The sequence below is a fragment of the Micromys minutus genome, assembly GCF_963924665.1.
Source record: "Micromys minutus genome assembly, chromosome: 23".
In the NCBI taxonomy this organism is placed as follows: domain Eukaryota; kingdom Metazoa; phylum Chordata; class Mammalia; order Rodentia; family Muridae; genus Micromys; species Micromys minutus.
In genome coordinates, this window is record NC_137958.1 from 50348677 (window position 1) to 50364317 (window position 15641).

Here is a 15641-nt window from a genome sequence, read left to right on the forward strand (position 1 = left end):
TTGTCCCAGGTTCATCTAGATAAGCTGATCTTTCTGGGATCTGAGTTTTCCTTCTTACCGACCTTGCCTTTCTCCTGTTTCTCAATTGAAGCTTTCTGTCCAGTGTTATAGTACAAATCCTGGTACTTTGTGCCCTATTGTTCCTATGTGACAGGAGCTAAAACCTTACCAAGTGCACACTGTGCCTTCCCTGAACACTGGCCACAGTGGTGCCTGAGACTGTCTCCACTGTAGTGCTGTGGCATCAGTGAAAACTAAAAAAGATCCTTTTTGTTTCCAGTCAGGTCTTCCAAATGGGATATAATTACTTCAGTAGACCAGTTTTCCCCTGAATTCTGTAAAGTGGATTCTGGGCAGTGGTTTAGATTTGCTGCTCCTTTTTATCCCCAGAGCGCTTGACTGAGAGAAGGAAATGAATAGGCTGCTTGTCACAACACCACCAGGGTCTCCATTGTGCCTTTGGGCTGCTGCTGAGAGATGAGAATGGAAATGGACTGGAAAGGGGGCCAGTGGAAGCCAGAAGCCTCTAAGAGGACAGTCCCCACTTGGGGGATGGCTTTTCCTCAGCTGACTAAACCCTGCTCTGTCACTGTAGCTTCCTGCCAGAGTAGAATTCTGAAGGTCTAGTCACTGGATGAGAATCATACACCATTCCACCTGACCCTGCTCTAAGTCTTCCCTAAGGCAACACATCTCTAAGCTCCTGAACTTGATTCTCAATAGTGAAAAGGAAACTGCTCCCCACTGTACACTCCAAACACCTTTAGATCCTTTTTAATTAAATCAACCAAAAAGGTATTTTCAGAGAGAGGACTCTTCATATTATGTAAGTTTAAAGAGGGAAAAGAATGAGATGGTAGGAAATCAAAACTCTTTGTCTCATGAGGGTCTTGAATGTTTAGCCTAGAGAAAATAAGACAAGAATGAGAAAAAATAGATGTTGTGTCTTCAAATATTTGAACGCTGGCAGATGGGTAGTAGAGGTTTTATATGGTCCCAAGGAATTACACAAGTCTTATAGGGCCTGGAATGTCAGATTGTTGAATTCTGATATTATTTGGTGAAATACAGGATTCCACTCAAGGGTTTTGAGCAAAATGTGCTTTAGAAGATTATTCTGGAGGCTTTGTGTATATTTAAAAAAAAAAAAATCTCTATGAGGGAAAATGTATGGCAGGCAGGGAAATCAGAAGATCCTTGGCCAGAATTCAGGAGTATAAATGAGGAGAATTACTTTGAATATAGAGAGTGAGAGCTATGAAGATTAAGTAAAAAGAATTGTTAGGGCAGAGCATGCAAGGCTTATGTGGTAGAGAAGAAGCAACATGTAATCAATGATATTTTCCAGCATGAGAAGAGGGAGATTAAGCCAGAAGCTGAAGGCACTGGATGAGAAATAGTCAAAGAAGAGATTAGCTTAGGTAAGCTGAGTTGAAGTATTATTACTTGGACACCCATCTGTCAAATGAAGGCAACTTTATGTAATGTATACTCCATGTTGAATCTTCTGGCATGCATGTTTTACATGGGGAAATCTAAATCATGCATAAGGAAACAGTGATGCAGATACAGGGCAGAAGCTTTCATAGGGTAGAGTCTAGGAATAAGCTGTAAGGGGTAAACACATTGCCTAGACAGCGTCCTTCAAGCTGTGGGTCCTCTATTTTTTTTTTACTAGTAGCACAAGGTATACAGTTCTTAGGCTGTTTGCTACCTTTACTGTTCTAATCTAGGTGAACTCTATCTTGCCTGGTTTTCTTGTTTTATATTGTTTCCATAGCAAATGATATCCTTAAGAATAAATGTTGCCAAACATTTCAAAAAAGGGCCAGATAATAAATATTTTAGGCTATTTGGGGCTTATGGTTTCTGTCACACTACTCAATGCTTTTGTGCCATGAAACCAGCTATAGATGGCCATTTTCTGCCAGTTTCCCTTATGGACACTGGAATCTGAATCTCATGATTCTCAAAAAACAACCCCAGGGTATTATTTTGATTTGTGTTTTCTCAGCCACCCAAAAATGTGAAAAGTGTGTATTTGTGAACTATACAAAATGGTGTATGTAGCAAGTTAAAGGCCAGTTGAGGCTATATAGTAAGACTGCATCTGGAAAAAAGAAAACTGGATGCTGGGAAACTAGTTCTCAGAACACTGTCTATCATCTCGTTTCAGAGTGTGGTAACCCAAAAGGGGGCTGGGGGGCAGACACAAAGCCTATAATCCCAGCACTTGCCAGGTATGGGGAGATCATAAGATCTGGGATTCTGTAGCCCAACTTGGGCTACATAAGGAGGCTCTCTCAAGAGAAAAGCAAAACAGAACAGAAAGGTATTCTCTACCCACACTCCAGAACTCTAGCTGCTTCACTGTCGGGACTTGTGTTTGTATGTCTGTGTGTCTAAGGTAATCCTGTCTGTCCTCTTGAGAGCACTGTCTCTTCAGAGGCCTTTGTTTTCACATCTTAGCTGGCTGTGCTTTATTTTCTTCTTTCCATTGTTTAAAGTTAATAAGAGAAAGGACTCTCAGCTCTCCGGGTTTTTAATCCATTCTCTCTATTCATAGGCCTTACTGTTTCTGACACTAGCTGTTTTTCTTTCTCATCTCTTCTGCTAGCTGAGTGTACCAATTTTTAAGCATTTGGAATTAATTTTCCTCAGGAGGAGGAGCCCAGAGCAATTGTCAGTGAGTATAAGCTCAAGAAAGGCAGTACTTGGAAGGACACTGAATACATCTCAAACCATTTTGTTCAAATAACACAACACAGCTTGGTTTAGAAGTCACTCTAAAATTTATGCAGGTAAGTGGCTTTTAGATTTGCCTGCCAGGTATGTGTCAGAATATCTTCTGGAAGCTTATACTTGGAAGATCCATGTGGGTATTTTCTGTGGCTTCTTTCCTAACCTGAAGCTAATCGCTTTTGGAATCTGGATAAAAGATTCAAATTTTTCTCTTTATTCATTATCATAGAATAAAACAAACCAAGACCAGGAGCCCTTTGGGTACTAGAAATGAAAAGGGGGAATAATATAAATTTAAGTTCCATTTGATTCAAAGATAAAGTTCCAAGTTTAAAATAAGTCATAAAAGCAAAGTGAAGGTTCTCATAGAAACCAGCTCCCCTCCTGGCTCAAGTGCAGGGGGTCTGTTCTGGTGAGATGCTTTCTCCACAGTGAGTTACAGAAAAGCCACAGCCTTGTAGGAGCCTTCTTGTCACTTAAAAGCTCTACTTTTTTACCTCAAAATTCTTTATTATCTGCCTGCTAATAGAAAGACAGGAGGCTGTTTGATATGTCAGTGAAGAGACACTCTAGAAAGGACATACCAGAGGGCATCAAACCATCCCATGCTCTTGTTCTATCTGCTACTCAGTTGACAGGGCCATCATTGCAGCCGCCACTCACAGCAGCTCCCCAAATGAGCATGGGGAGCCCACACCCCAGACATAGCCATTTGTCTTGTTTTGTTTTGTTTTTCTTTTTCTTTTTCCTTAAAACTCATTGTTTTCTGATCTTGCTGGGCTATAGGTACAATTATATAAAAGATTGTTCCAATGCAGGCTTGATCATTATCTACTATGCCAGCTCCATCTGAAAAGCTTTTCTGGGAGTGATTTCTTTGGTGTCTAAAGCTGCTTTCAAATCAGGTTTGGAGGAGCAGGTTCTGCATGCTGCCCAGCTAGACTGAGAATGAGAAGTCCAGTGTCAAGCCTGTAAGCCACCCTTTCTGTAACGGATTGTATATGCTTGGCCCAGGAAGTGGCACTATTAGAAAGTATAGCCCGGTGGAGTGGGTATGTCACTGTGGACATGAGTTTAAAACCCTCTTCCTAGCTGCCTGGAAGTCAGTCTTCCACTAGCAGCCTTCAGATGAAGAACTCTCGGCTCTGCCTGTACCATGCCTGCCTGGATGCTGCCCTGCTCCCACCTTGATGATAATGGACTGAACCTCTGAACCTATAAGCCAGCCCCAATTAAATGTTGTCCTTTATAAGACTTGCCTTGGTCATGGTGTTTGTTTACAGCAGAAAATCCCCAACTAAGACACCTTCCTTGTCTCTTCCACTTCCCATACCCAATGATTTGCATTTAGCTCACACTTGCCTTGAAATCCTGGAAATAAGTGTCACTGAAATTTCTCTTTAAATTTCCAAGTGTTAACTCTGATGCATACTAAACATAGGAATGGAGATTCCTATGTAACAGGTTTGTTACACTATTTCCACTAGATTCTTTCCTTCTGGCATTCCTGTTCTCAAATACTTACTTACTGAGAATCTACCATGTGCCACACACTAGGGGAAGAAGAACTGCCTTTCCTCAACTGACAGCAGGGCAAAGACAGACATATCAATGGACTAACGGTGTTATCAGAGAAGCTTAAAGTGTGTGCAGCCCTGCTCCACACCACTACTTTCCCCCTTCTCCCCTCTCTTACTTCAGAGCTAGCTGCAGTTTCCACTACATGGTGAAGACTCAGCCCTATTGTTCCTGTACCCAATTAACTTCAGGTCCCAGTCTGTCAACGGATGCATCAAACATCACAAAACCAGAACAACCTGATAAAAGACATCCTTAAAAACTAAAAGCATTCATTTTTAGCTCCTGCCCAGTTCTGGTTCCCTTGACTACAATTCACTGAGATGTTTGATCCTTTAATTAGGATCCCTTCCCTCTTCTCTTATCCCTTTATTCTGATCATTGAGAAAGCTTTAGCAGTGGCATGCTCCAAAGATGCTCTAAAGTTTTGAGCCTCCCTTGAGGAAACAATCGAGTTTTAGATAACAAGGAAGAGAATAAAGAACCTGAGACAATATAAAATCCTGATTTTATTTCTGAACTTTTAAATATAAATTGAGCTCTAATACCACTCAGAACTAACCCTTGGGGCCAGCTAGACTCCCACCTTACCTTTTTCTCCGGACCATCCTAGGAATGGAAAACTGAGGCAAGTGTGTCTTCTCTTGTTCCTCAGTTTTTAACTGATCCATCCAACAGCGTTGTGATCTGTGAGCAGAACTTAAAAACAAACTTTTGGTGTGTGAGATGCAGAACAGTGTTGAGAACCAGCTTTTTTAAGTTTTTAAGTGATAACCACGTTCCTTAAGACTAAGCACCTACCTCTGACTTTCTAGTGTTAATGATTGAGGGGTTTTGTTCTTGGCACCTAGAAAGGGAATCACTGTCTAAAAGTACTGTTCCCCCGAAGTTGAAGTGCTGTGTTCTCTATGTACAGTGGGACCTTTTCACTTTTGTTTGTTGGCAGGGAGAAAGGTAGCAAGGAAGGTAGAGAAATGGAACTAATTGAATCTGGGGAAAACTCTGTGGAGAGCCTGTGGATTATAAATTGAGTAGCTGCAGCAGCAGGAACTCAGAAAAAGGTATTGGAGTGCAGTCAGTGTGACAGGAAGCTTATTTTGGTGTTCTCTCTTGCCTTGCCTTGTCCTTGACAATTCCTCCAGGGGGCTGTATATATAAAAGGAAGGGAGAGGGATCCACACTTTCCCTTCTGGAAAACTCAACAGCATTCTCACCTGGTGTCTTAGAAACTAGAGAGGTCTACTTTTCTCTGCCCTAACTGTCTGTCCCTTGCATCTGTGTTATACCCAAACCCTCTTTAACTACTTGCCAGGCATGTTGGAAACAGATAAAGCCTCTTTGTTGTTCTAAAACTCCCACTAGAACTTCTGTCTTGTCGTGATTAGATCAACAAGAACTGTGTATTAATTTCAGGGGCCAGTAGTACTTAAATCAGAAGTGCTTACAGTTGAATTATTAAGATCTGTTGCTAAATGTAGAAAATGAAGTTGCAGTTGACTGATTGTACTTCTTTGATTATAAGCAAAGGGGTGGCTGAGCACCTTTCAGCTTCAGTAACAGCATTCTCATTGCCATTAGAAAACTTATTTATAACTCAGTATTTATCTCCACACTGTTTTTCCAATATTTTGTCCAGATTTTTCTTCCCCCTATAATTATACCCCTGTTTCAAGCTAAGCATTTCTCCTCCTTTTGGTGTTTACACCTTTCAAATATTTGCAGATTGTTAACGTGTCACCCTCTTAGTCACCACTTAACTGAGCTGTACTGATTTAGCACCTTTTATCTTCCCTTTAAAGGCAGGCCTTCCCGCCCTGACTCATTCTGTCCTGCTCTCTTTAAGGGTGCTCCAGTTTTCTGCATTTCCAGGTGGCCACGTTGGCATTCAGTGATGATCATGCATAGGGATCATTTTCTGTTCTGTTATATTGGAAACTAAACATCTCAGCTGTGACCCAATGTCTCAGACATCTATCTGCTCACTGTTCGTTATTTTATCTCTGAATTTAAACTGTGTTCCCAAATTCTACAGTTCAGAGACCAATGGAGTACATAAGTGTGGCTATGCTAAGATGTCTGTAGATGAGAATTCTGTCGACCCCTTTTGTGGTAATCTCATAAAACACCTCTATCTTAAAAATTGTTTGTTCTAGACTGGTATGCAGCACATCCTGCTTTCTGCCTGCTGGGACCTTTAGAAATCCCACATCTCACCTAAGCATTTAGCTACTACTGTCTAGTCCATTACAGACACTATGTGGGAAGGCAACAGGCTGTATGAAAAAGACTGCGCTCAGGAAGCTGTTATCAGCTAGAGCATATCCTCTCTACTATATAAGGCATGTTAGTGGTGACTGGATTTGCTATTTCTCTTTTGATGTTTACTTCTTTTTCTCAGTATTTTCACTCCTGTTTATTCAGCACTTCTTGAGAATCTACTTTGTTGATTGACAGGGTATTGGGTGTCTGATTAGAATAAAGTAAAACCTGAATATGACCCAATTCCCTTCCTCAAAAGCAAGTTGTATACCGTTTCCGTTTTATTTCTCTTGAAAATAGTAGATTCCCATAATTCATGGTGACAATGAAGGGAGAGGGTGAATTTATAGGAACTTAGTAGGATCCTAAGTAGGATCTCATCTCACAGATCTTAGAACCTGGACTGTGAGTAGGAAATCTGTTACTACAGGTACCTCTCTGTTTATTATACCTCCTGTGGTTCCTCAATAAGCTTATGTTTTGCATGTGGCACATGCAGAGCCAGCTCCAGAAAGAAGATCATACTAGCTCACCTTCAGTCTGCCACCTTTGTTACGACACAACTTTATTACTGACCTCACTACAGATTGACCTCCCCCAAATCTGGCATGACCACATCTGTTCATCCCTCCCTGCTACCTCATTTCTGCTCTTGCTTTCCATTCCCAGCTGTGGAGAGATGAGAACAAATTCCAGCATCGAGTGTGGGAGGACATCACTGATTAGGCTTGGTAAGCCTCACCACTGACTGAGCCACAGCATCTGCCTGCCTAATATACTCCAGTTGTCTCCTGGGTGTTAACAGTCTACAGCCTCTGGAGTAGCCTTATACAGCCATGTATACACGGTAGAAGGAAATGCTTTCCATCTGGTAACTTAGCTGTACGAGCACATGCAGTCTTTCTCATACTGGTGCCCCTACCTTCCATGTGTGTCTGACGTGGTCTGGAAGGCATGAATGAAGTACAAGGAAGAAGGCTTAAGAGAAGTACAGGCTCTTCTGTGTACCTAACACACAGAAGCTTCTGTTGCGTGCCTCTGCTCTTTCCTCTGATGGCAGGGCAGCAGTGACAGTACAGTGGACATGCAATCAGCACCACTGACTAATCCTTCAGATTGGTTCTTGTTTCCACTCGCCCTTTCCTTCTGATAATGCCTGGCTTGTTTGCTGGACTGGTGATCATTGGAAATCTGTCACTTCTAGGCAAAGCAAATTGGCCATATCTCCCCTCAGTTCCCACTGCGCAATACAGGAAAAATCAGACATACCTTGAGTCCTGAAGCTTAATTATCACAGAATTCAACATTTCTAAAATATTCAGAGTAATGCATAACCCTTGACCAGCAATAGAGTAGTCTCTTATATGCCTATTATCTTGTCATTAGCAAGAATTTGTTCTTCCTGTTCCAAAGCTGACTGACCAAAGTGGTTTTTTTTTTTTTAATTGAGCTAGTTAGCCAATGCCTTTAAGTGTATAATTTCTTAGTAGGTTGATTACGACCTAGCCTTTTAAATTTCAAAGGAAGCGCTTCGTACTCTCAGACAAACCTTGAGTGCATCAAGGATATACCTCAAATTGTAGGGTTTTTATAACCATGCTAGATCCTTCCTGTCAGAGACAGACTTTGAGCCTGGTGACATTTAACACTTCTTAATGGCAAAGTGGAGGCCAGAGTCATGATAACCTGATATCATATCTCTTCCTGACTCCTCCAAACATCAAACAAGTGTTCTTTTTATGTTGTGTTTTAAGTAATTTCGTTCAACCATTCATATGCTTGAAAGCCCATGAAAAACAATGAGTTTTACCTTTCAGCAAATAGGCCTTACAGTTTGTTTGAATGAGCTGGAGGCAGTGTACATGGCTTACCAGCCTCTTCCAGATCTGATGTGTAAGTCTCATGTCATCCTCCCAGCACATCATAGGAAAGGAAACTGCTCAGATGCTTAAGAAATTTTTAGGTATGGAATTTTTTTCAGATTCCAATATTTTTATTTCTTGAGTGGTTTCTTGGGGTTCCTTATTCTGTGACACTGGAGGCACAGCTGAGTCTGTACATCTTTATCATCAAGCAATACCACTCAACCTTGTTATCAGGAAAAGCAGCATTTAGTGGTGGTCTGCAGTATCCAGAACTATAGACACTGACCAGAGTTTCAGAGACTCATTGACTGTCTCCAAACCCAGACAGCCTCACTGAAAAGCAACCTTTCTTGCTGTCTTTTTTCCTTCTTCTTCTTCTCCTCCTCCCTCCTCCTTCCTTCCTTCTTTCTTCTTTCTTTCTTTTTTTTTTTTTTAATTGGTGAGAAAGTAGCACAGTTGGGATTGTAGTCCAGCAGCACAGGCCTATAAGATGCAGTTCACTCTGGGCTGCTGTGCTCCATGGACGCTGGACAAAAGGGATACATTCCACTCCTTGTTAGATGAACTCACCTGGATTCTGCAGCAGCCAGATACTTCCTTTCTGACCCTTGTAAGTTAAAGTTGGCACAGTGTCCTATTCATCACCAGTTGAATACTCCTTGTTTCTTCATCACTTTGTACATGAAAGCAAGTTTGGAACCTCATAAACCCCTGGGTTGGGATGCTCCATGGCCATGAGTGTCTGCCAACCTTCTGGCCTTGTCTTTGCCACTCTCTCACTTTTCCTGTTCGTCAAGCTGTGTGTTGCCATTCACTCAAGTCCTCAATCCAGTACCAAAGCCATCTAGTTATTGTCTTTAGTGAGCCTACAGTACAACAGATTCATTTAATCTGTTTAAACAAGATTAATCAAGATTAAACAGTTTGTAGAAATTTAGATATATGTATGTAAGTATATATGCTTATACGAAAACACTAGGTTCCAACGGTTACACGAGCCTTTTTCTGCAGGTGTCACTCTCATAAGAGTCTTCATGAGAAGACTGCCTACCTGCAAACCTCCGTCCAGTCACATGTTCTGCTTCTCCCATCTGTTCCCTGCTTGGTATTTCTCCAAGGGTTCACTTATCCCCTGGCAAGGGGTTTCTTCAAAGGAAATGAGTTCAAGAGAGATGGATCTCTTTCATTCTTTGCCCATGTTTTCTAGGTGCAAATGTTTTACTTTTCACTAAAAGTGGCCATATACATACATACATACATACATACATACATACATACATACATACATACATACATACATACATACATACATACATACATACATACATACATACATACACACACCATGATTAGGCTTCTCCTTCTATATAAGCTGAAGCCTGGCTGTTAGGAAATGGAGAAACAACTGCAAAGAACTTTGTTTTTTCCACAAAGAGTGAATGGACTTGTTTCACGGGCCCAAAGGAAGCTTCTTCTGATGAAAGTCTGCTTGATTTGCTTAGCTACCTGGGCACACTGGGCTGTCATGTTTCTTCAACTTTGTCATCTGGTGTCTGGATCTCATAGGGTTTCTGAGGTCCTAGCAGCTTGACCTGCTTCATGCTGTTTCAGAATACAAAAAAAAGTGGCAAGGGCTAAAGCTAGTACTTCACTATTGAGAATCTGGGGTATCCTTCTAGTTAAAAAAAAAAAAATCCTTGCCACCCCAGGTCTGGTCCCCTGTGTGTAGCACCCCACTTCTGCTGTGAGGCTCGGGATCAGGTCAGAAACTTTTTTTTGCATTATTCTTGTCTCTGCTGCAATGCTTTATCTATAGTTATATGGCAAAATAGTTCAACAGAATCGTTTTTCTCTCTGGCAATTCTCCTCTTGCTTAGTTTGCAGATCTAAAATGAAAAGTGTTTTTGGCTATTGATGTTGTGGAAAACATGGGCTATCTTTCATTTCATTTCTCTCTAGCTTCATCTCTCCCTTCAGGGTTATTCTTAGGTTCTTGGCCCCTGAAGTTCTTGCTGTCCTTTAGAAAATGGAGTTCTATTCCTCTGGTAGACACACCTGCAGAGAAAGCAGCCCTCTTGATCTTCCAGCCATATGACTTACTTGCGTAAGGCCTTCAGCTGTCTGGTCTTTGCAAGGGTGAGAGAATGTTGGTTGCTGCCGTTCAGAGCTGCCCACTGCAGTTGTTCTTTTGCTGCTGTATCCCACTACCACCACCTTGAGCTTGATTTTGCATAATCTGTTTCACCAGAGGCCTGGAGGCTTCGGAAGGAAAGTAATGTGTTACAGCTGCTGAGAACCAAACACAGGACCTATACCTTCTTTTATTCATAAGAATATAGACCTGTTGGTTATGAGACTTCTATTCCCCAGAGTGTTACAGAACCAGGGACCAGCAGAGGTCAGAAACCAGAACACAGATTTTTTTTTTTTTTTTATCCCCACTTTTATTCTCTGGAATTGCCATTGCTTTATTTTTCCCCATCTATCTCTAGCCTAGGGTCACGTTCCTTCATAATTACAGTTGCAGTCTGAATTACTTTGAAATATGTATGTCTTATTTAGACATTTAAAAATAGCATACTTTATGCTCTATCATATATGACTCCTATTAGTAATAAATGTATCTTCAAAATAAGAGGTTTAATCTAAGAAAAGGCTTGCTGGCTAGGTTGATCAGTGGATATGCATTTTGTACAAAGTAACATCATTGGGAACAAAACGAACAGGTTCTATGCTCATGAATCTAAACAGGCTTGCTATAGCAGTTAAGAAAATTTTGAGATTGTAAACATGAATTGCTAAGACAGATAATGATGGTGATGAAGATGATGGTAATAGCTGAAGTAGCCAGCATTGTTCTATATCTTCCGAACATAATCTCTCCTGGGCCAATTTAAGAAGTAGATGTAATATATGTCTTCTACAAACAAGGAGTCCAGCCTTTCTTGAGTAATTTAGCCAAGGCCATGAAGATAATAAATGGTAGACGAGGCTGTGAAGCCACTGTTTCTGGTTCTAGCTACTATTCCATCAGGTTTCTGTTTTCTTTTTGCCTCCTATTCTAAATGAAAGCTGATAGAACTAGTATAAAAAGCACAGCCTAAGGACAGAGGGGGTGTTAATTTGAAAAGGAAAGTGACACTAAATTAACACTTGGGATACTGGCAGAAAGTCGGACTGTAAGGAGGAAGTGTCTGGGAGCCAGCTGCAATTGTTTCCTAGCGGCACACGGCTGGGCCGTTGTTGTACTTTAGGTAAGGAAAGCCAATTACATAAGCAGTGACTAAAGCTGTGGGGCTAAGGGGCTGAAAGGGCCAGGGGGGAGCATAGTGAGCCTTTCTTTCCCAGGCTGAAAGTGGTGGGGTGGACAGAATTTCTGCACACTTTCTCACACATGTTCCTTTTCTCCTCCTACAGGCATTGAATGTCCCAGAGGAGCACGAAATCTCCCAGGCTTGGTGCAGGAAGGAGAGCCATTCAGCGAGGAAGCCACACTTTTCACCAAGGAACTAGTGCTGCAGCGAGAGGTAGGACGTTTTCATGTAGCTTCTTGTGCAGGGAGTGCACACAGTCCTTTTCCCCGGATCTCACAACTTCCTACCATGTCAAAGATAAACAGTCACCTTTTCCATTGGCCAGCCCTGCCATCCAGGAGTCATTTCTGTGTCAGCCCACATCTTATCTCCTGGAGCTCTGCATCAGGTCAGCCACCCCCAAATTGTTCCTTCTCACTGGTAACCTGGCACATGAGGCCAGACCAACCAGAGTTCTGATGCCGAGCTTAAGCTTTGCAGTCCTCCTTGGTGAATTAGCCTGAGCTGCTTGCCTCTAGCTGGATTTAGAAGCTTGACTAACCCTGTCAGGGGCCAATTTTCTTTGAACATTTATTTGTATCTTTGAGTAATTGCATTTTCTGTAGCAGGTTTTCTGACTTAATTTAATTGTATTTCTGTATCTGCCTGTTGGGCTGACTCTTGCAGGCAGGAGTGAGACTCTCTGCTGCCGTTGTGCCTTTCTACCACTAATTTTACTCAAGTCCTCGTCAACACATCTATCTTCCTTTTAGGGGTGTGCCAGCCATTCATTGTGCTCTGTGAGAACAGTGGAAAGGGCAGTGAGAAGTGTGCCTTGCTCACACTTAGGACTAGGACCTACCTGCCTTTGTTCCTCCTTCCTCCTTTTACCAGCTTTGCAGTTGTAGTGTATTCATGGAACTGCAGGTTATGTGCATCCTGGGGCTTTCTCTCAGGACTCACTTGAGATCCTGGAGAACAGATGTAAGGGCTTCAAGACTTTCAGTGTTGGGCGTACATGGGGTAGAAACATTAGCATTTCATTTCTTTTTCCCATCAAACCATTACTTTAACACCCGGGGGCTACAAGAACAAGTCAGCCCTAGAGGCTCTGAGATAGACTCCACTTTTTAAGTTCAAAAATACTCTTACTGTCTGTGGCCACCACTTTGGAATTTCCCTAACACTGGCCTTTTTGTTGTAGTAGAAGAAATTAATTTAGCCAAACAAATCCTGACTCCTCTATTCAAAAGAAGTATTTGTTCCATGTCCCAGATAACATCTACTGTTACCTGGGTAAAGCTGCTTCTGCTTTGCTGGCCATCCACTGGCTGGGGTGTGGGGCACTTAATCATCTAGTTAACTTTACATTGCTCTCTGTTCTCTGTTAAGATGTTAAGATGCACTTATCCTTGAAAGGTACAACCTCTTGATAGTGACACACTTACTTCCCCTACACATTTGCATACATCTTGTAACCACTGTATAGCTTGAATTTTTCACTTAAAGATAGCACATCCACCCCATACCCTCCACTAATGCTTGAATGCAGCACCTGAAGATTGGCTGGAAGGGGTCTTCTGACGTTTTGTGCTTCACAGGAACTGGGAAAACAGGCGAGCCCACTCTAGTTTGTGACCTGAAGGCGCCAGGAAGGAAGTAACAGAAAATCTTTTTCTTTCTCTTTTTTCCTTTTTTTTTTTTTTAATTAAATTTATCTTTTAGTTTGTTTTGAGATAGGGTCTCACAATGTAATCCTGGCTGTCCTGGAACTCATTATGTAGACTAGTCTAGCCTTGAAAGAGATCTGCTTGCTTTTGCCTCCCAAGTGCTGGATTAAAGGCGTGTGCCACTATCCTGTCATAGCAGCAGATTCTTGCTGGTTTCTTATGCTTACATCAGGGAGAAAACCCTTAAGGCACTTACAAAATATTGAACTGTCTATATCACATGTCTTACCTGACTCCTCTTTTTCACCAACATCTCCTAAAGTAGTGGTTCCCAAACCTTCCTAATGCTGCACCCCTTTAATACAGTTTCTCATGTTGTGGTGACCCCAACCATAAAATTATTTTCATTGCTACTTCAAAACTGGATTTTGCCACTATTAAGAATCATAATGTAAATATCTGTGTTTCCCTATGGTCTTAGGTAACCCTCAAACCCACAAGTTGAGAACCACTATCTGATAGTAACTTTCTCTTTCCTTCTCAACTCTTGTTTCCTTGAATACTTTTCTTCCCAGCCATGTTTCTGGCCCCCAGGTAACAGCTAAAACTAATGGCCAAATGTTCTTTTACTGCCTCCTGTTTATTGTGACCTTACTTTTATCTGTATTTTTAATATTTCCTAGTGGGAAAGGTGGCATTTTTCTCCACTTTCTTTGATGCCTCTTCCATATGGGTTTGCAGAACCTTAGTCTAATCCAAAGTTGACATTTGTCTTTCTTGATTGTAGTGGCCCACTCTTTTGTAGCCCTTTGTTTAGGGTCTGTCTGCAATGAACAATCTGCACTGTTGTAGCAGCTAATATGATTACTTGGTCAAACTGTTTTTGAAAGGTCCTTATCCAGAGGAAATGGGAGTATGGCCTAAACTGCAAATAATTCAAGATATTGACTAAAGGGGCCAGCTTACCCAACTCTCCTGGGCATTTTCCGTCATAGAATAGATGAAAACTGTTTTCTGAATGGTGTTTCATTTAGCAAGATTGTTGTTTATTTACTGTTCCCTGTGTAGTAACTTCACCTACTCCATAAGGCTTTGTAGAGAACAAAGCTCTTGCCTTCCCACTCCTCCACAGAAAGAAGGGATAGAAGTCCCGTATGCTGGCACCCCTGATTGTGTGACTGTATGGGCAGAGCCCTGGGGAGTGTGTAACTAGGCTTTGTGGCCCTTCAGGAGCCATGCTGCTGCTTGAACAGCTGCAGTTGAGCTTTGGTTCTGTGCTTGTTCCTCTTCTTTTGATAATTAAGCATAACTGGGTATTTTGAAGATCTGACTATCCTTGTCTCTGCCCCATCTTTCCTTTTAAGTTTTTAAACCTTTGCTCACATTATTTTATTTGGGCCCAGGATTTCTCTACCTTGGCCTGCTTTCCTCCAGATACTATAAATCTGTATTACTACTAGGGGGGGAAGAAAACAGTTCACATTTCAAAGTGTTTACTGGATTCCCCATAAGAGGAAGCACAGCATGACCCAGAGAAGGGTCTAAATACTGAGAAAGTTACTAGGTATATCACTGTTACTAGGCAGTCAAGAAAGGGATGGGAGCTGGCTCTCAGAATGCTGACACTGATAAATACTACTTACCTTCCTGGCCTTGGATAAGCAGGGCACAAATACCTGTCTCTCCCTCTGCTTTGAGTGAGTAGGAAATTGCTTGCTTTTCCATCCCATTCCTATGTAGGGGCAGTCCTGCAAGAGGCAGATGAGGCTTCTCTCTGCATCTCAGATGGTCTCCCATATCTGGAGACATGGTTCCCATGCTTTCCTTATACATAGTACTACTGCCATTATCATAGAACTACTGACATTTGCAGCCACCATTCAGTCCCATTTTTCTAAGTGGCTCTCTTGGCCTTTTTATCACACCACTTCTTTTTCCTGACTGCTACCTGGTGCCTCCCCTTAGCCACTGATTTCTTTTGGCTTGGTTCTCTTGGATCTAATAATCCTGGTCCTGAGCAGTAGTCTGGCATACAGGAGGCATTGCCAGCCCAAGGCAGAAAGAGCTAGAAGTCAAATACCAGGTTATTACCTGATTCTCTGATCTGAAGCTTGGAGCAGCCAAGAACCTTTTGGAGGACTTAAATTCTTAACTTTACCCAAAAGGAAGTCCAAAGTATTCAACAATCTCTTCCCAGCCTGACCAGAATGTGCATGCTAGGGCTTTGCAAATCT

The 15641-nt window shown here is 41.9% G+C and overlaps 1 protein-coding gene across 1 annotated transcript in view; it reads left to right on the forward strand.

Moving 5' to 3' along the window:
- SND1 (staphylococcal nuclease and tudor domain containing 1) overlaps positions 1–15641 on the forward strand; it is a 385665-nt gene that overhangs the window by 285038 nt on the left and 84986 nt on the right. Inside the window, exon 16 of the mRNA XM_080936109.1 lies at positions 11862–11971. Coding sequence (XP_080792235.1) covers positions 11862–11971 — 110 coding nt within the window. The remainder of the gene's footprint in view (positions 1–11861; positions 11972–15641) is intronic.